The 20,516-nt window shown below is 34.6% G+C and overlaps 3 protein-coding genes across 9 annotated transcripts in view; 2 read left to right on the forward strand and 1 right to left on the reverse strand.

Moving 5' to 3' along the window:
* The window catches only part of LOC101741539 (ras-specific guanine nucleotide-releasing factor RalGPS1), a 20,048-nt gene extending 19,292 nt beyond the window's left edge, over window positions 1-756 (forward strand). For all 4 annotated transcript variants that reach the window (XM_062669066.1, XM_062669061.1, XM_062669070.1 and 1 more), the window contains one exon: window positions 1-756. This exon is cut by the window's left edge and continues 5,795 nt beyond it. The gene's annotated coding sequence lies outside the window, so the exon portion shown is untranslated.
* A 381-nt stretch (window positions 757-1,137) lies between these two features.
* LOC134199699 (uncharacterized) lies at window positions 1,138-5,549 on the reverse strand. The gene is made up of 4 exons (XM_062671163.1): window positions 5,525-5,549; window positions 2,553-2,618; window positions 1,412-1,623; window positions 1,138-1,304 (listed from the first exon to the last, which is right to left on the reverse strand). The coding sequence occupies exons 1-4, from the start codon at window positions 5,547-5,549 to the stop codon at window positions 1,161-1,163; spliced, it is 447 nt and encodes a 148-aa protein (XP_062527147.1). The 3' UTR covers window positions 1,138-1,160.
* Window positions 1,324-20,516, forward strand: part of LOC101744140 (G-protein coupled receptor 52) — a 28,407-nt gene continuing 9,214 nt past the window's right edge. For 2 of the 4 annotated variants that reach the window (XM_012693447.4, XM_062669089.1), the window contains exon 1: window positions 1,324-1,655. The gene's annotated coding sequence lies outside the window, so the exon portion shown is untranslated. Of the gene's footprint in view, window positions 1,656-9,980; window positions 11,396-20,516 lie in introns of those variants that run through there. The other 2 variants (XM_012693446.4, XM_012693448.4) reach the window with 1 other exon arrangement.

The raw sequence follows: 20,516 nt of genomic DNA on the forward strand, positions 1-20,516 counted from the left end.
TCTTTATTTTGTTAATACGCAATTTTATTTTCGCTCAAGTGGAGTGTTATTTATAACGTGTTATAGGGAGCACAGAGAAAAAAACAAAAAATTGTTTTACCTCGAATATAATTACTAGAAGTAGTTAGTAGGTGAGATGCCCCACACAATACTGGTCTGAATGAAAAGAGGAATTAGTTCAGCGTATTATTGTTCAAACCGTTCTCGTTAAAATAGTTCAGCTTTAATTAAAACTCCGGCACCGCTGCCATATCTCTCTTCTATTCTTCGCTTTATTATTCTTTCGTTTTCATTATAAATAATACTCTGTTTGAGCTTAGTTTGATAATAAAATATTACCAAAGTTGTAGTTATAAAATTTATGTTTTGTGTTGTACATTAATTGTAATTAAGTAATAGAGCGGCTATGATAATCGACTGATATTAATCATTAGTACCTACGTTATAGTCACAAGCAATGGCCATTGAGTCAATTTAGCTTTAGGAATGTATGATTTTGTGTAAAATCTCATGTCGAAAATGTATGTCTTACAAATGGATAATTATGTTCTTGACGTTAGATATGACGTATTCTCTGCACTGTAATAATAAATGCTATAGATTGCTTGAAATTAGGCTTTAGATGCGGTTCGTTAAAAAATATCCGATAATCCTATGATCTAATTACAGATACTGAAGTATTACTAAGCTTCATATTTTGTCAGTGTATTGTGCACTCTGTGCTATTGTGTTCAATAAAATTCTTATAAAATGAAATGTTGTTATTATATTGCCCGCATACTTATAATAGTCTCGGAGATAATGATCCCACAAGTCAAGCCGGTATTCCGATTTCTTTCAGATGGCACGGCCACCGGGAATTCATTTTCATATTTATGACGTATACTTTGGTATTTGGGGCACGTCTTTTATTCTCAACTAAGTACTAACTTCTCTAACTACTATTCTTTTTATTGAAAAATTGAGTGGGCAATGTAGAAAAACTAATCCAAATCGAGCCTTAAAAATGGTGAAAGTTAGAAACACTGGGCCTTTGTTTATATGCATACTATGAAGACTTGTAGACAAATTTGTTGCTAATATAATGTAATAAAAACTAGTAAAGAGTACATAATCGTATTTAATAAAAATCAAGAGTACTTATCGTAGATGAAATGTATTTAAGAAAAAGTGCGCTGAGCTATTATCATAATTGTTATTAAAGTGAAGATTAAATTATAAAGTTTGTCGAAGTTTGCGTCCGTATCAAAGAGCATAGCGCACGTGGTCCGCAGCGCCAGACGGCGTGCGGTTGTCGCGCGGCTCTGTAACGAGTTCAGAGTTGAGTTAGCTACTGAGGCCGGTGCGTGCACGGCTACTGACCCACATTATCGGGTTAGTTGAATTTTTTTGGTGATCAAATATTGCTAACCGGTGAATCGATGGTAAAGAGGCTCTGCGGGGGCGGTTTAATGGCATGCGGGGGCGTGCGCGCGCCGCTGTCTCCGCAGTCCGCGGTATAATACGCTCGTGGCGTCGAGCAACTGCGACTGTCACAAGATCCAAGTGGAGCTTGGTGGGCATCGTGCGCGTGCCGGTAGCCGACGCCGACTCGTCGCCCGCCATTCGATGTCCGCTCAAACACTCCACACGAAAAAAAAACATCACGAAGCAAGGTGAGTGGCAAGCTTATCCTTTGTAAAACATATAATCTATTTAAAAAAATTATGTATAAATATTTGTATTTTTTTTGAGCACTCAATTTAATTTCCTGTAATTGGTTTGCTCGAAAAAAAAATTAATACCCGTTTTTTATTTTTTAAACAGCACTATAGTATATTTCAATAAACTTCAGAAAATACCTATCTACGTAAAAATGACCAGTTTTTTTATTACATCATTTTCTCTAGTATCTAAAGTATATAAACAAAGAAACCGCTTTAATCTGCAATTTATTTAGTTACCTTCCCGGAGATTAAACGGTAAAAGCTTGTTTAGAAGTTAGAGGAAAACTTTAGAAAATACAACCAATATAGTTAAAATGCTTACATGATAATTTGTAATTCAATTGTACTTATACAAGGGGTGTGTACCTACTAGAATCGATTACATAACTAGCCAGCGCGAACTTCCTTTGTTACAATGCCGAAAACCCGCCCGTAAAAATTTCACCAGTATTAATTAGGATAATTCTTTGATAAAGTATTAATACTATTAATAAAAATTATTTTTTATCTCTGGCTGAATGGGTGAATAAATTTCACTCGGTTGGCTCTATTGGGCTCCGAAAAAGTCAGTATAAAAATAATATTGAAAATACGTTTAAGGGATCCGTTACCATATAATATTTTATATGAACGTTAAAGTGCCAAACTATAAAAAGGATATTCGTGATCGAGACCAAAAATCAACAGATCCTAGTGATATGAAAATATCTGCACTTCAAACTATCACTAGAGAGAACATGAAATCTAAGTACAAAAACATTTCTAATATTCCGTCATTTTTAATAATAATCTGATTGTCAAATTGTTTTTTGAGAAACCAGAGTGTACAAAACGCTATATACATACATACATTCGACGACCCAATGCGGATTAGTAACGCCACATGGATAAGTTTACTCGTGTAGCCCTGAACTAGGATTTCCTCAACAAGGATTTCACGCACGGAATGGTTTCATGTAGGTATATTCGTTATCATCTATTTCTGTTAACAATAAAACCAAAATGACTTCAATTAAATAAATTAATGGAAACACGCCCGTTTTCTTAAGTTTTATTACAATTTCTCATCAATAATCGTTTATATTCATTGATATTCATAACCTTTGATATCAGGGATTGTATTACAAAAAAAAACCTTAACACATTCAAAGACTTCTTTCCTATCCCATGTCTTTTGGCGGCGAAATAGGTCGAGAAGTGCTTAAAAATACAGTTACTGTAAATGCGGCAGTTTTTACAGTACGAGTTTATTGTAGAAATTGAGAAACGGCTGCAATGGAAATGTGCTACTTTCGTAGTGTGGTAGCAAACAAAATGTCGTCGTATTTTAGGTCACACGACCGCCTCGCGGTTGTCTTTGTCAACAAAACGAAGATTGCTATTTGACGAATGTAACATCAAATAAACTAAGTAAAATCTTGCCCGGAATAAGCGTAGAATTTTATTATGTCGTCCAAAAAAGGAAAATGAAATTAAACATTCTGTATCCTAGAAAATAATAGTTTTAAACGTACAGTTAACAAACCCTTTTTTCTTCAGATTAGCAAGAAAAACAATTAATTATCATAAAAACCACTTATACGGTTTAAACTTGCCTTTTTATTGTCATTGTTATATTATTTCTGGCGTTTTGAATACTTTAATGATCACAGACGACTAAGGTCTCATTCGTCGACATTTCGAATAGCAACTGTATTTTGTACTGCTTACTGTATTTTTCCTATAAAAAGTATTTCTAGACTTTTACGTTTCATTTCACACAGAACGAACTAAGTGCCTTGAGGTCTGACGGTTTGTTTGACTTGGATTTTCATCTTCACGATAACATTTCTATGTCAGCGTAGATGGGCAAAAGAATTCATGGCTCATCTTATATTAAACGGTTGCTAGAGCTCTTAGACAAACACCGCTGCTGCCGCTACCCGCTTCGGAACATAAAGTCAACATCTCAACTGCTTTTCTTACTCTTTGAACCGAAAATACATTTATTTTACTTTACGGGATGGCCTTCGCGTAATATATTATGTAATTGATATAAAAAAGTCCCGACGCGTATCATCTTTAGATAAGTCTTAGTAATGGTTATTTATCTATGCTTCTAAGTTTAAAATGTAAACTTATCGAGCTTCGCAAAAATAATGAAATTATTTGATAGAATCCGGGAATAACAATTAAAAACGTTTCTGTATGATATGTTGTGTACTTTAAAAAGGTCTATTGTATAGTTTCTGTTGTACTTTAAATTTTAACAGCTTTGCATTGAAACTGTACGATAATCCCGATTCCGAAACCCTACATTTTACGTGTGCCGATGTGTACTTATCTGGTTTTTTTTTTGCTTCTCATACGTATTTACACAATCAAGGAATTTTGTGGAAATACTTAGAATTAATTTTCTGATAATTTCAAGTTTAATTTATGTTTTTTTATAATATTAAATAGGTCGGTGAACGAGCTCATGACCTAAATGATGTTAAGGCTAGAGACATCACAACTTGAATACAGCGAGCCACGAAGGCGAACTTTCAATTGTTTTGTATATACATATAACGGTTGCCCTACTTTTCAAACGGGAACGCATGACTGTTCTTATTAATTTCAACGAAAGAGGTCCAACAAATTGTTTTAACATCACGATCGGTCTGGAAATATTTTAAATAATTCTCATGAAATGAACTCAAAGTAACCTAGTTTTTTTTTTTGGAAATTTCGCCTATTAATTATTTTATGCCGTCCACGGTAATTTCGCCAAACTGCTGATTACTGGCATGAAAACTCACGTTGACCGTATAGTCATAGCCCAAAGCTTCGGTTTGAAGATCCGTTTAAATTTGGAATAAGCCTTGAGTAAAATAAGAACACATCAAGTGTCTCGAAAACTAATAAATTTATTGTCCTCGCTACTAAAAAAAACATTTCAACCGTCACATTACCATAAAAGCATACAAATACGATCCTATTAACAGGGAGTGTGATTGTTGTAGCTTGTAAGCGCTGGAACTATCAAATTTACATACATATATATGCGTGGTATGGTAGGACAAAATTTAGAACAAAGCCCAGCCTCTAAAACTCCACAACAATTCAAGTATGGGCGCTGCTGCTAACGCTTTGTTGTGTTGAAAGAGGTCAAAGAGTAGTGTGAGCGATGGTATCGACTTCGGTTTTTATCATTGCACGACTCGTAGTTGTGGAATTTACCTATAACACTTGGAACCTTTTACGAAAATTACAAAACATTTCCAGGAGTTGTAGTACCCTGTACCAAGAAACTTGGAAATAAAATCTCCGAGATTTTCAGTGGAATGACATGTCCCTCTTTATATAAGGGTTTGGAAAGGCACTTTAAAATAGGCCAAATCCTGGTTGAGCTCCTGACATTACCGATGTCGTTAGACAACTGTAATCTCTTACCATTAAATTACCAGTACGACATATCTAACTTTTACTGGAGAGAGAATATAAACCTATGTATTTCAATAAGTTGTTGTTACTGTCGAGAATGGGGCCCTACCATAATGAGAAATACGGAGTAATTTAATAAATTATTCAAAGTACTATTTATCATAGTACCTACTAATTTAGTTCCGCCAGGTTAAGTGACGGATGGAATGTTTTACTTGCGGCCAATAGTGTGTACAACAAATCGAAAAATTCGAGGTATGAGGCTAGAGATAGAACTGAACAAAACTGCGTTTAATTTCAAAGGTCTTCAGACGTGACGGCACCAGCACTGGAATTTTATTACGAAGGCCTACATGCTTTAAGATCTCTCAATTTCACGTGTAGTTTATTTGTGGAATATTCTAATTACGTACCTAGAAGCATCGCATAGTAATTCATTACAGCTACTTTTCAATGATTACATTACAAGATGCAGTCAATTTAAATGTAAATGTAGATATAGCAGATATGTAAGCGATCGCAAAATTCAATCATACAAAGTATTTCACCGTTTCACTGTAGTGTATAATATGTTTGTGAATTTATTCAACATTTTTCACCTTTCGTGTCGCGTATGGAATTGTTGCTATCACGGTTATGACGGCGATGTCGAGTCGAAACGAAGTTAAAAGGGGCCCGTAAAAATACATAGCATTAGTATTCTCGACTTTTATTACTTTATGTCACTATTCGTTTGTTTAAGAAATTGTACGTAATATTTGAATAGATAGGTACGTAAAGAGATTGAAAAGATTTTTAACTTAAAAATCAAACATTATTTCGTAATCCTATAAAATGGCGTCGAAAACAACTGGTAATTATGTTTCTGTGTTGTACTATGATTTGGCTTGTTATACACCTGCCCATTCTGCGAACGGTAGTGCTGTCACTACTGAAACTAGGTTAGAAGTAATTAGTGGGGGAGTTGAGTTAGAAACTAAGATGAGGTTACTCCAATTACAAACTGATCGTTGCGAGGTAGTTGTTGTGTAGCTCGAGGTAATTTGAGACGCTTTATTTATTTGTTAAAAGGCGAGCAGCCTATGTAGTGATAAGTCGTAGTGGCCTAAAGGATAAGACGCCCGGTGTATTCGTTTCCAGCGATGTGACTATGCCGCTGTTGAAATCGACGAATTTTTCTAATGTCATACGTACTTAACACATTCAAAAATTGTTTTCCACGGTAAACAAATTTCATCAGTTAATAAAAATGAAACGTGTAAAAACTATAATTTGCGTAATTACTGTTTGGGCGTATTATAAGCCCACACGGGTAGATACCCTGTCTGTATCATGTAGCAGCATGCGTTATGAAGGCTTAAGGTTTTGGACAGCAATTGAAACTTCGACCTCATGTCTCAAGGGTTGGGTGATGGTTTTCACATTGAAATGTCTTTAGGTTTCGCTAACAAGTTCAAAATAAATAAAAATGATGATATTGAGGAAGACCATCACCTCATGTTTGGTTTTTAGATTTTATTGATCTTAAAAAAAATATACAATTAATGTTAAATGTCGATGCGAAGCGGTTCAATAATTAACGGTTATGCCGGATATTAATATTTAACGTGTTGAAATATCCACATTAATGCGACCGTTCAGTTTCAGTTTTACCTTTTTATATCGTCGCGCCTAAAAATAATAATACTTGCTTTTAAATTTTAAATCCAATTTTACAGGCCAATCACTATTACTCACATAGAGGTCGACTCGTCTATGAATCGGCAATGACATAAATAATAAATGAGACCAAGAAATTATATATTTAAAACATAAATATTCGCAATAGACTCGCGCTAAATGTATTCCGATTGACAATAAGCGCTTAAATAGGTCTTCAGGTAAAATACCGAATTTGTTGATGTTTATAACATTTGAATACGAGTGGCGTTGAAACATTTCACTGCTACTATTTGAACTAAACTTCTCAACAGTTTGTGGGTTTTCGAACCAAGTTTGCTAGTGACGTCTGATTGCTGAGCTTGTCATTTAGTTAATTAATTTATTATTTGGTTTGAATGTTCGTGTCGCAGTTTGGAATAGCAAAGATAGTTAGCAACTTAAAATTAAGATTATATTTTAGTCTTGTCTCTACATTGACTATTTCACTTCTTATTTTGAATTCGCGAATGAAACGAAAATCATCCATAGTAATAAGTTCCTTTATAAATTTAGTATTTAGTCTCTTCTTGAGCACGGAACAAGATTGATATCAATAGTATTTGTTAAGAGCATTGCGAAATGAGGTTGAATGTTACAACGCATTTGTGTCTGGATATAATTTTCCTGTCAGAAATAATTTACTGACCAACAATTCGTGTTTACGTTGTGGCAGATTCATTAATGCTTCACGTTCAATTAATTTTCCGTGTTTAACTAATAATCTCTAAACCAAAGTATCATCCAACGTGAAAATATTTCCATTATAACTAAATTAATAAGTGGATTTTCTGGATATCGGCTGAACAGTAACTGCGTTTAAATATTTGCAAGAATTTTGATGAAACAGTTGATAGTAAAGTAATTAATGAATTATATACAAGTTACTACTGACTAATTGAGATAGATTGACATATTTTATTTGTAATTATCGCGGCCAATCCTAAGTTGTAGAATCCAAGTAGAATCTCACAAGCATACATGTTATATATAATCAGCAGAAATAGGCCAGATGGACCAGTAAGGACATGTAGGATAGTAAGGAGTGAATATTTTTGCTATGGAGAGATGATATAGAAATAGTTCGAGCAGCCCGTAGTCGCATTCTCATTTCTTCTATGCATCAGACGAACTTAATCATGTTTTTCAAAGATGGTATAGGTATTATCAAATAGCTTTAAAAAAAATTAAGTGATATAGCCTTCGCCCGAGTAAACTAGCGAACGTGCCATTGGATTGAAAAGCGGATACGTTTTGAAAATTGAATCGTTGCTGCAATTTAATTGGAACACTGCAACAAAACACGGTCCGATTATTCGATTTTCTATAGTAACAAGTAAATTAATATTTCTTAAAATGTTATGAACACTAAACTAACTACTAATTAAAAACTTAGCAGTTATCTGTGTGCTTAACAGAAGCGTGGAGATCGCGGAAAATAATGAGACTAATGAAATTTATTAACCCCTGCGAACATAGTAAGTGGTGTTAGTTAGGAAGCTAAGCAGCTTAGTGTCGTATGTCGTAAATTACTTTATCAGGCTACGTAAGTTCGTTTATAGGAGATGCACAACTTGAAGGTTGTTTTGAAAGAAAATCGTATTTTTTTTATAATTCTTTTCCCGTAATTGGCTTAGCTGTCTTAATTTTATTTTAATGGTGGTAGGAATATTTCGGTACTTTAGGCTCGTACGTCCATAACAATAAGAAATAGATTAAAGTACACACTGATATCGAACGGAAATTTTTACGTGAAAATTAATGGTTTCTGATACATGATGATGAAACAAACAAACAAAACAAAATACATGCTGATGATGAAACAAAGATATATTATAAAGATTTACCTATTATATTTATAATGAGTACCTAGTCATAGCTTCTTCTGAAGTGCATTACTAGGCGGTGTCTCTACGGAGCTACGCTGATCTACGTCTTGCTACGGTGCGGTAGTGCTACGAAGACTGCAAGTAATCCTAAGTGCTACTGCATACATGTATTACATCGGTATCGCTATTTTGAATCGGCTATCGAATAATAATTGTTTCCTTAAAATATATATGCATTTTTTTTATTGCTTAGATGGATGGACGAGCTCACAGCCCACCTGAGTTAAGTGGTTACTGGAGCCCATAGACATCTACAACGTAAATGCGCCACCCACCTCGAGATATAAGTTCTAAGGTCTCAATATAGTTACAACGGCTACCCCACCCTTCGAACCGAAACGCATTACTGCTTCACGGCGGAAATAGGCGGGGTGGTGGTACCTACCCGTGCGGACTCCCAAGAGGTCCTACCACCAGTGAATTCATTATTGAAATTGTGTCAATATTTCTACTAACTTCAAGTTATCGGCATAACTTGTTTTCCTGGTGCGTTGCATAATACGTGAATCCAATATACATTTATAATGTAGGTGTGCGATGTTTTAGTTATGAGTTGTTCAAAACTCATACATCCAAGGATAAATTTATTCAGTTTAGTTCATAAAGTCATGAATATCAAACGGAAGCAGTGTTCCGCTCCAAGACTTACTGGCTTTACAGAACGAGCTTTACATATGGCAGCTTAATAATGTGCACGAACACGAAGCCGCCTCGTCTCCTGTATTTTTATAAATTTAACTCACTTTGCTTTGGGTATATTCTAAAAGAGGCGAATAAAATTGAGTAAACGCTCAAGTAAACTCTCAAAACTGAACCCAATAGTTGGAACGAATCGAATATATACTGAAAAAGAAATAGCTTAATAGTTATTATGTAAGTTATTTTTTTTATTGCACTTGTAGGCAGACGAGCATACGGCCCACCTGATGGTGAGTGGTTACCGTCGCCCATGGATTTCAGCAATGCCAGGGGCAGAGCCAAGCCGCTGCCTACAAATGTTTATCTCTATATGATACGTTTTCTCGTTAGAAACCCTGACGCAGATAAAATCAGAGTTGCGGTAGCGCCGTCAAACATAGTTAGTGCACGCTAGCAAAACTAATTTATCACGTCGTCTGCTCTAGTTCCTCCTCTCGCTTTGGTAATGTAACGCGGTATTATAGACTAAAACTTACAGTATTTCTGAGGTAATGTATGTATCCAATATATGAAGGAGTGACAGGTTAAGCGACATTTTGCTTAATACGCGCCAGTTATCTTTGTAAATAAAGGTCCGTTTTATTGAACTCCAATTAAGTTTACTCCATTCAAACAGCTGAAGAAGTTTTTTTGGTCATGATATTTTTTCTAAATTTTAAATGGCTCTCCTGTAAACTTATAAAAATGACGCTTAAACCAAACAGCCTTTACCCTTCAATATGATAAAAAATATACTAAATAAATAAAAACACTAACATGCTAACGCTATCTTATAAAGCAGTGACATTAATATATAAAAATAATAATAATAACTTAATAGAAATTAAAAACAAAATTTACAAACTTTCTATTGCGATCGGTATTAGAGACAAATATGTATATATGTATAGGTATATCTAGACTCCAAATACGAGACATATAAACATTGTACTTCTTGACTTGTACATCTGGTCACATACACCTGGTAAATTGTGTTATTTAAACAATAATAGTTTAAACAATAATAATAAGAATCAACTGTTTGTGATTGTGCTTTTGGTGTATCATATCTGATAGTCCTTGCAATTGCGTAATATGTATATCTACACTTCAATTTCGCGAGGTCTTCGCAATATGTCTTATTCTTCTATTAATTTCTATTTTCTGTGTCTTTTTGGCCATGCTTTCATTGCGATTATATTCATACCGTTATAGTTACATACAATTATTCCATTTTATATTTGGTCTTCCCCTCGCCTTATTTCCATCCACATGTAAATTAATCACTCTTAAAACAACTGCATTTTCTTCATGTGCTAAATTCATTCCACACCTAATCCATTCGTCAATAGCGTATGTAGCATAAACCAATAGAGATAAAAATCTTCACGCGAGGAAAATATCAAACACTACTGCAAAAAAAATATCCTGACATTTGAAGCTAGTCTTGGAATATGAACAAACGATTATAATCCATAAGCAAAAAATACGACATTCAGACGAAAGCAAGAACCTTGGTATTCGTATGACATTTGAAAAGTTCAAAGTTTAAAAAAAAATTCATTTCATTTCGAAGTCATTGTGTATACTTGTCAACGTGCTTAATCAAAAGTCGTAAAAACTAGCGGAGCTATGACCGCGTATTTGTATGTCAAAATCGTAAGATAAGCGAAAACTCTGGCTAAGATAATCGGACCATTTATGCGGGGAGGGACGAATTTGCGTCTATAATTCAGTATTGATTGCATGAGCGGTGCGAGGGAGAGAGGTTCACGCAACCTTGGAACCCCCGGCCGTCAACGAAGCTCCTGAGCGTCGACCTTGACTCTGTGTGTGCGGGTTGTGCCTCCCGTCCGAACAAAAACACTTCGTCGCCCTCTCCGGCGAGCGCGTTCTCGCACCCATGCGTTAGTACAAATCGGGACATTATCCGAATCACATCGTTTTCACTACAAAATACTTTTTTGTGCGTAGGGCGAAATTTTATCCTGGTGTGCTGATCCATTGCCTGCGTTGCGAGTGAGTTATGCCATTATTTATTTATTATGATAAAATATTGCTTTGTTGATTATTACGAAAATCAACTGCGTCATTCACTTACCAAAAAAAAATTAAAAGAAAAGTCAAATTTAGAGAAAGACCGAAATATTCTGTGGAAACCCTTGATAATAAAAAAAACTCATATATACAAAAGAATAAATATCCAATTATTGAATAAAACGATCAAAACAAATTAAGAAGTGCATTGGGTCTATTATGCAACAAGCTTAACGTTACGTCGCATTTAATTCCCTGTGTTGAGTAAAATCGATAGTTTCCAAGGACGTGACATTGAAAACTCGTGCACGCTTTCCGTGTTTATTTATGCAATACAAGTTTCCGTTCGCACGTGTTAATCATAAATGCAAACTATTGAAACATGAATTGATTCATTCAAACGAGAACTTTCATTTATAGGCAATGTAATTACTATATCAACACTGTGAACCGTGACCGTGAAAATAGCCCGCATTCATCTCAAGTTCATCACTTGCATCTGCGCATTGACCTTTATACGTTGGTGCATTTTATAATGGGAATTAGATTTCTGCGTTTTTTTGTAACTAGTGGAGGAAGGTTATCTTAATAAAATTTATTACCTTAGAGGATAAGGCTGTTTCGTTATTATTTATTCGTTACATTATTTAATACTATCAATGCTGCTAAGATAGTACGCCATTCAGTAAGTTTCATAACGCATTACGTTAAAATGTAAGGTAAACTTCAGGTGCCATTACAATTCGTTTGTTATAATGTTTATTTTGTATTATTCACGCCTTCATACAAGGAATGTCTTTGTTGTGAGTTTTGATATTTTTCCTTCATACCTTTCCTTATTTAATACTATGAATGGTGCTAAGGTAATGGCGTCACTCAGTAAGTTTCATAACGCATTACGTTAAAATGTAACGTAAACCTCAGGTGCCATTACAATTCATTTGTTAAAAAGTTTGTTTTGTTTTATTCATGCCTTCATGCAAGGAATGTTTTTGTTGTGAGTTTTTATATTTTTCCTTCATACCTTTCCTTATTTAGTACTATGAATGCTGCTAAGGTAATGCGTCATTCAGTAAGTTTCATAACGCATTACGTTAAAATGTAACGTAAACCTCAGGTGCCATTACAATTCATTTGTTAAAAAGTTTGTTTTGTTTTATTCACGCCTTCATGCAAGGAATGTTTTTGTTGTGAGTTTTAATATTTTTCCTTCATACCTTTCCTTATTTAGTACTATGAATGCTGCTAAGGTAATGCGTCATTCAGTAAGTTTCATAACACCTTACGTTAAAATGTAAGGTAAACTTCAGGTGCCATTACAATTCATTTGTTAAAATGTTTGTTTTGTTTTATTCACGGCTTCATGCAAGGAATGTTTTTGTTGTGAGTTTTAATATTTTTCCTTCATACCTTTCCTTATTTAGTACTATGAATGCTGCTAAGGTAATGCGTCATTCAGTAAGTTTCATAACACCTTACATTAAAATGTAAGGTAAACTTCAGGTGCCATTACAATTCATTTGTTAAAATGTTTCTTTCGTATTATTTAATTCTTTATAGAAGGATTTTTTGTTTGTAGGTAATTTATGAAGTTTCTACATGTTTTATTCGTTTGTTTAATTTTAACCGCTAAAACCAGGAGAGTGTGGACTTGTTTGTCAATTGACGCTAATTATTATATTTAATTACTTAAGTAGGTGGATGAACTCAGGGCCCACTTGGTGCTAAGTGGTCACTGGAGCTCATACGCATCAGTCACGCTAATGCCGCCATCCATCTTGAGATATGACTTGTAAGTCTCTGTTTTTACAAGACAATGGCTGCTCCACCCCCCAAACCGAAACGCAGTACTGCTTCACATCATAAATAGGTAGGGTGGTGATGGATACTATGGCAGGCTTACAGGACGCCTTGCCACTAGTTTTTAGTTAGCACCAAAAATTACTATTTCTGCGGGTTTGATTTTTTAAGACGTAGCGTGGCTAGGCCTCCCACAAGATGGATCGACGGTCTATTGAGGCTCGCGGGGATCCGCTGGCAGTGCAGGACCGGTCTTTGTGGCGAGGCTTGGGGGAGACCTATGTCCAGCAGTGGACGTCTATGGGCTGATAAGAAGAAATTTTTTAGGGTTTCCCAACCCTTTTCCTTTATTTCCTGGTTGACTAAGGGGCTATTCCAGTTACGCTCGGAAGGGGATTATTATTACAAGATGTTGTTCCTTCATAGTGAAAGTCGTTTGTGAACATTTTATATTTACTTATTTCATTAGAAAAAATTTGTCGAACACCGGCACAGTTGCATCGCTCGATACGAATGCACTGGGCCTCTTATCCTTGAGGCCACGGTGAATTAAATTGTTTTATGAAGAACGTACCGCAAGAGAGCACTTTATTTCAGAGCTTCCAGTATTTCAGAGTTTGAAACAGCTATCTAAAATGGGTTTAACTACTGTGCCAATGTTTTTTTAAAACATAAAAACGTTATACTACCTACCTATTTAGTCTTTGATAGTAAAGTCTGGTGGATCAAATAATGACATTTAAGAATGAGTTATCAAAGCATTCTTGTATCTTATAAAGAAAAGCAATGTTTTATTGAATATTGTGCATTTAACATTCAATACTGGTATTCTATTTCTAGATAAAACACTCGTATCTTTTTTACTTGTTTTTTTTTTGGTGGCTGACTATAAACGGAAACTGTATAATTGTGTACGCAAAAAAGCTTCTTGTTTGAACGAGTCCAATTCGGAAAATGGCTCAGTTTCGTTGTCGTTTGCACAACTGTGTTTTTTTATTTTTATAAAAGTAGCCTTTTGTTATATCGACGAGTGAAAGCCTATTTGGTTTAAGTGAAATTTTTGCAACTACGCAGGAGAGCCATTTAAAAATTTGGTAAAAATATTACGATGAAAACCTTCTTCAGGTACTTGAATGTGGTAAACATAATTGAAGTTCAATTAAAAACATCGAATTGTTGATTTTAATACCAAATAAAACGGACCTTTAATTACCAAGATAAATCTTCTTTGTCTCCACCTTATCCCACTAGGTGGGGTCGGTACAGTGAATTTGTCTATTCTATTATCTTCTATCAGCCGTCATCTCAACACTCACTCCTCTCTTTCTCATATCGTCATTCACACACTATTCATGTCTTCTTCGGTCGACCTCTTCTCTCTCTACCTTGCACTACCATTTCCAAACATCTCCTAGTCACATGCATTACATTACATTACATCACATGTATTATCAATTACAAAGGTAAATCTCGCGCTTTAACCGAAATGTCGCTTAAAAAAATAGCCTTTTGACCTCTCGATATGTACCGCTGAAAGTTTCTCGGAACAATCCATATGTAGTATACGATAAAGCATGCAGAGTGACTCCAGATTTTTCCGCAACCCTAACGTGTCCAATTTACCAAACAGCCCGGCATCACCGATGTTTCGAGTGGCTAATCTCTGTGGCGAGAATATAAAAAGAAAAATGAAATAGAGAAAACTGGTATATACCTACATCGAATACACATTCGTTAAATTTGTTTTTGTTATAAGTTGGGGAGATAGAAAATATGAAACATAATAATTCCCACAATTTATTACGTAAATCTCTGTGGATCGTGACCGCCATCTTTTTTTTTTTTGACACGGAAGAGTTCCGCACCCAGGTTAGTTGTTATTCTTATATTATTATTCTAGACTTCTAGATACATAAAAATATGTTGTTAATAAACTATAGCAAATGTACGGCGTAAATGCATTCGTTCATGTACAGCAATGTTTGTATAAAACGTTAACCTCTATTCATTCTGAAATTTAATTGAATTTACCCTAACGGAGATTTTACGCTTCCAATCGAATACTCTACACGTTTCTATAAAAATACGACGTTTGAATCAATTTTATGAATGGAAAGTGACTCAAATTCTCCCCAAAATTTTCAAAACAAACATGTATTTAAATATGTATGTAAGCCTGCTTGGTGATATTTAATAATAATGGTGACCAAATAAAGCGCCAGGCCGTCTATCTTCCACAGAGGTAGAATAATATTGAATAATTTAAATTGAATCCATGCTACAGTTATCTACTTATGAATATTTTAATTATGTTCTTACATTATAATATTATAGATAGATTTAATTTTCACTAATCTTCATTGTCAGTATTATCTATTACAAGTACATATTTTTGTTTTTTTAATGAAATTTATGAATAATTATCACTCGAATATTTGGAATTGTATAAAATAGTTCTAATAATATTTGGTTTTTATTTACCATAGTATTTTATTATAGGATTATGTTCGAAAAATTGATATTTATATATATATATGCCAATCCGTGTAAAATTAAGTATTTTTCGCAAAAATCAAGCCTGTTGTTGATATATATCGTTGTTCAATATACTAGAGTACTACTTTTATCCAGCCAATCTTCACTGTGGCACGTCTGCTGTTGCTTAACGGATTAATGTGTACCATCTATGTATAAAGTAGATACACACAATAAAATTAATATATTTCTGCAAAGTTAAATTGGGCAACATGACATGGACATATTTGGCCTTTTCTACGCAACTAAATTAATATGCAGAGTTTGTTATGAACAAATCGGATAAACCTTGTCTTATTTAATGAACTAAGTATATAAATTAAAAAAAAAGATGTGTGGTGTCGTAGAACACCGGATAGGAACGAAGTTCCTTATTATAAAATATAAATTCTAAGTTCTATTCGAAGAAAATAAAACTGGAGGTTTCGCAATAACCCACGGTCATTCGGTAACGTGCGAAATTATTGTCGTACACTTCATTCACGGTTGTTTGCATAAGAGTTAGTGTATTGCGCTAAAGAACGCTCTGAGATCGTGGTTAATGAATGATAAAAAAAAATGTTTTTTTTGTACGTTATTACAAAGTTAAGTCGTAGACTGTGTGCATTACTATTATAATAAAAATCTTACGTTACGGACGTTTTTTCCCGGTTAGGGTACCCCTCCGCATCGTCCCATAAGAACTTCGTTCCAAAAAAATTATTAATTTTTTTTTTGTACTACATTTCATTGTTCATAGAACAATCCACGATGTAGAATAGTTCGTCCTATGTATGGCGCTCGGTGCGCTGCTTCGTCAGTCTAGCCAGGAACTACGTAGCGCGTAGCACGTCTTTCTCGTAGACGCTCGCTTCTGGTTTAAAAACCAAGTGAATTTAAATTTTGAAGTTATTTTTACGGTGGTCGATTGATAATAGACATCAGTGTCTACTTAATACTTTAAAGAAAATTATCTGTTCTCGTTCAGTGTTAATTGGACTACTCCGTCACACCGCTAATAGATAAATATTAAAATTTTCTCTATCTGTTTGCATATAGTGTGTTTTTATTTTGCTTTTCAGACTTAGTAGTTTCTTTGTAGTTCAACACAAAGCCTGTTCAAAAACCTGAGCAAATGTTTTAATGTTAATAAATTATGCACTTCGTGTTCATTTTTTATAGAAAGCCAAGAGTTCCCACGTTAGTTCAATTACTGGTTTAATACAACAATTACATTATATAACAATTACAGTTATAAAATCGTAGTAACTAAAACTAAAAGGTGAGTACATTGAGAAATAAGATATGTATATTAGATAGTTCATAATAATTTCAAGTCATTAAAATTACCATTTCTTTGATCGCCTTCGATTTTATAAGGCTTTTTTCATAGACGGTTGAACGAGTTTACCTTGTCGTAAGTGGTTGCTAGTGTCCATAGATACTACGTGGGTACCACTATTCACCTTGAGACTTGAGGTCTATACGTCTCAGTTGCTTAGTAATTACGCAAAAGATATTTTTTTCCGGGTTTAATTTTTATTACTGTTGATGGTACCGGTTAATTTCAAAGTATAAGGTGGTCAATCACGTGCCATTTTCCAAGATAAAAAGTAGCCTATGCTATCTACTGTCGGACTCATAAACTTTTCTTTATCCATCATAAAATCTCCATTTAGAAAATGGTGTCGACCCATTCTCTTGGCGGCCAATTGAATTTTTTAAATGACTTTAATTGTATTATCGATTTAACTAGCACGTAACCGTCACGCCAAGACTTTTGAGCGTAGTTAAAACACGTCATTGTAAGACCTGTTGAGTCGAACTGGCGGTAAAGCGTATTGTAAGCCCACAAAGATGGGTATCATAAACCTGATTGTTTCTACTACGAAACAGGCATGCGTTCCAGTTTGAGGCTTGGTATAGCAATTAAACTACAAACGAGATTTGGAGGGCCGTGAATTTTTTAAAATTCTTATGGCCTTCAGCTCCTTCACTCGATAATACAATAAATAAAATCAAGCAGACTCGTAATTCATCATCCACATTTTTACAGCGATCATATATAACCAACGAATGTTTTAATTTAGTCATAATATTTGTAATGCACAATGTAGTTCTGTCAATTTATTTAATTACTAATTTACACTTCATAATATGGACTAAAACTATGACAAAAGTCCAATATTTTTCTACGGGCGCACTGTTAAAAGCGTAGAAAATATTTTTACTCACGTAGTATATTAAGTAAAGTGAATTTTTCCGCTGAATCCGAGCATGGCCTTGCGACATTGCAAGGTCTTGGACTGAGAAACCTTGAATTTAGTATTGCACTGGAAAGGAAAACTTCAAGGACTCTAAATTGAAGTATAAAACTCAGCGAAGGTTGTGTCCGTTCAGTCACTAGCTTTATTCTTTATCAAAGATTCTACTCTGACATCCAATATTTAGATTAGACATAAAAAAAAATTTTTGTTTTATTATGTATTTAAAGTTCAATTTTTGTTCAACCAAGGTCTTCGACAAGACTAAGATATTTAAACGCTCTAGGCTTCAAAACACCTACTGTTATGATTTCAGATTACGATTATTAATTCCGAAGACAGTCGCCTGTGACGACGTAAGCTATAAAGTATACGAAACTTCTGCATTTTGCTCGTATCTTACTATGTGAGGTCGACTCAGCACTTCCTCTTTTCCATTCAGGGCTGTCCTACGTCATCACTACACTTCTCCCGTATACCCTCTTTCGCATAGTCCATACAAGTTTTTTTAGAACGCATCCTTCTCACAGCAAAAAATGTTTGAAACGTCGGAAATAATGAAATGAAAGTAATAAGTGCTAGACTCGCGATAACTTAACAAAATACAAATTATGACCTAAATAAGCATATTATTATGATTTTATGACCCGTCTGGTAATAGGTACCTACTTATCGGAGCCTAACACCATAAGCTACCATCCAATCGACCGCCTTCTCATTTCTGGCATGAATGCAGTTAGAACATTAAGAAGAGGTATTCAGCTTTGTAAATGAATGGGTTCTAGTAAGCCCTCCATTTCGTTTTACTTCGTCAGCTAAAAATACAGTGATAAAATGTTCTCATCTATGTGAACCAAACGAACAGAAGAGAGAAATTGCATAATTGATTGAAACACTGACTACAAAAGCGTAGTAATTGCTACGCCAACAAACTTTTCATCCGTATATTCCAATAAACTGTTATACGGATGCTTCTATTTAACTGACAGCAGGTCTGCAGGTGAACGTTACTTATTGGGATTTCGAAGCAAAAGCTCTGGATTTTTGTTCAATTCTGAAATTCTGATACGTATCTGACATATTGGCATATCCATCATATCCCTCGTTTAAATTTATAAACCTTTAAACTAAAGGTACTTGCATTTTTACTGGTGGTAGGAACTCTTGTGAGTCCGCACGGGTAGGTACCACTGCCCTGCCTATTTCTGCCGTGAAGCAGTAATGCGTTTCGGTTTGAAGGGTGGGCAGCCGTTGTAACTATACTGAGACCTTAGAGCTTATATCTCAAGGTGGGTGGCGCATTTACGTTGTAGATGTCCATGGGTTCCAGTAACCATTTAACACCAGGTGGGTTTGTGAGTTCGTCCACCCATCTAAGCAATGAAAAAAAACTTTATAAATATATATTTCAGGAGTAGAAGTAATGAAATTTCAGTGTAGATATTTTAACTAAAATACCGCATAGCAACGGACGCACATACGCTAGTCTAAAATATCAAACCCCTTTGTTGAATTATTCATTCACGGATTCACGTCGCTTTTGTTCGTGGAAAAAATACGTCCATTTCGTGAGTGCTCCTACAATATAACAAGCTTAAAAAAAAACCAAGTACTCATAGCCAATGGACAACCCACGAAGCCTATTGAACGAACTGAGTGATCATTGTAGAATTTGTTTGTTAACCATCCGTTAAATTTAGAACGAAACCACAAATACAATAATAGAACAATATGACTGTCACGAATGTGAACAAACAAACGTGATACTACGAATTTCGAAACAAATGAGAATATTGTTGCGTATAATAAGTAATGATTTAATTGTGTCGTGTTTCCATCAAGCGTCAGTCGATATCGATGCTAGAAATTAGATTAGGTTCGTTCAATATCGGAATTCGTTGTGTTTGTTGCTATTAATTCGATTAATTTAAACCACAAATATTTATTTCTGTACATATTGAGGATATTCGATTTGCAAATTGTGATGCATCGAACTACGAATAAGTTTTTCGTTGAACCTTGTTGCCAACTGTTACTAACGTAAACCAGATGATGACCGAGCTTTGCTCGTTTTTTTATAACGCCATCTTGTTGTGTCTTTAAATCAGTAAAAATAGTATTATTATTCGCCAATAGATGTCGGGAAGAGTCATAGAGTTGATTATCGATAAAGTTGATTATTGAAAACACGAATAAAACAACATTTTCTGAAAATAAATCGTAGCTAGATCGATTTATCGCCCCCGAAATCCCCTGTATACTAAATTTTATGAAAATCGTTGAAGCCGTTTCCGAGATTCAGACAAGAATTTATTATACAAGAATTGCTCGTTTAAAGGTATAAGATTAGCAAGTCTCGGCTAATGTCTGGATACTTTACGTTTTTATTTAATTTCTAATTTATGTATAAACTATTAGCCATTAGTGACACAACTTACCTACTATTTATGAATGAAGCTGACATTTGTTTCGGAAAGGTAAAACATAGCACAGATTTGTCATATAAATCTTCTTCCTAGTCGGAT

This window comes from Bombyx mori, chromosome 1 (assembly GCF_030269925.1).
Source record: "Bombyx mori chromosome 1, ASM3026992v2".
In the NCBI taxonomy this organism is placed as follows: domain Eukaryota; kingdom Metazoa; phylum Arthropoda; class Insecta; order Lepidoptera; family Bombycidae; genus Bombyx; species Bombyx mori.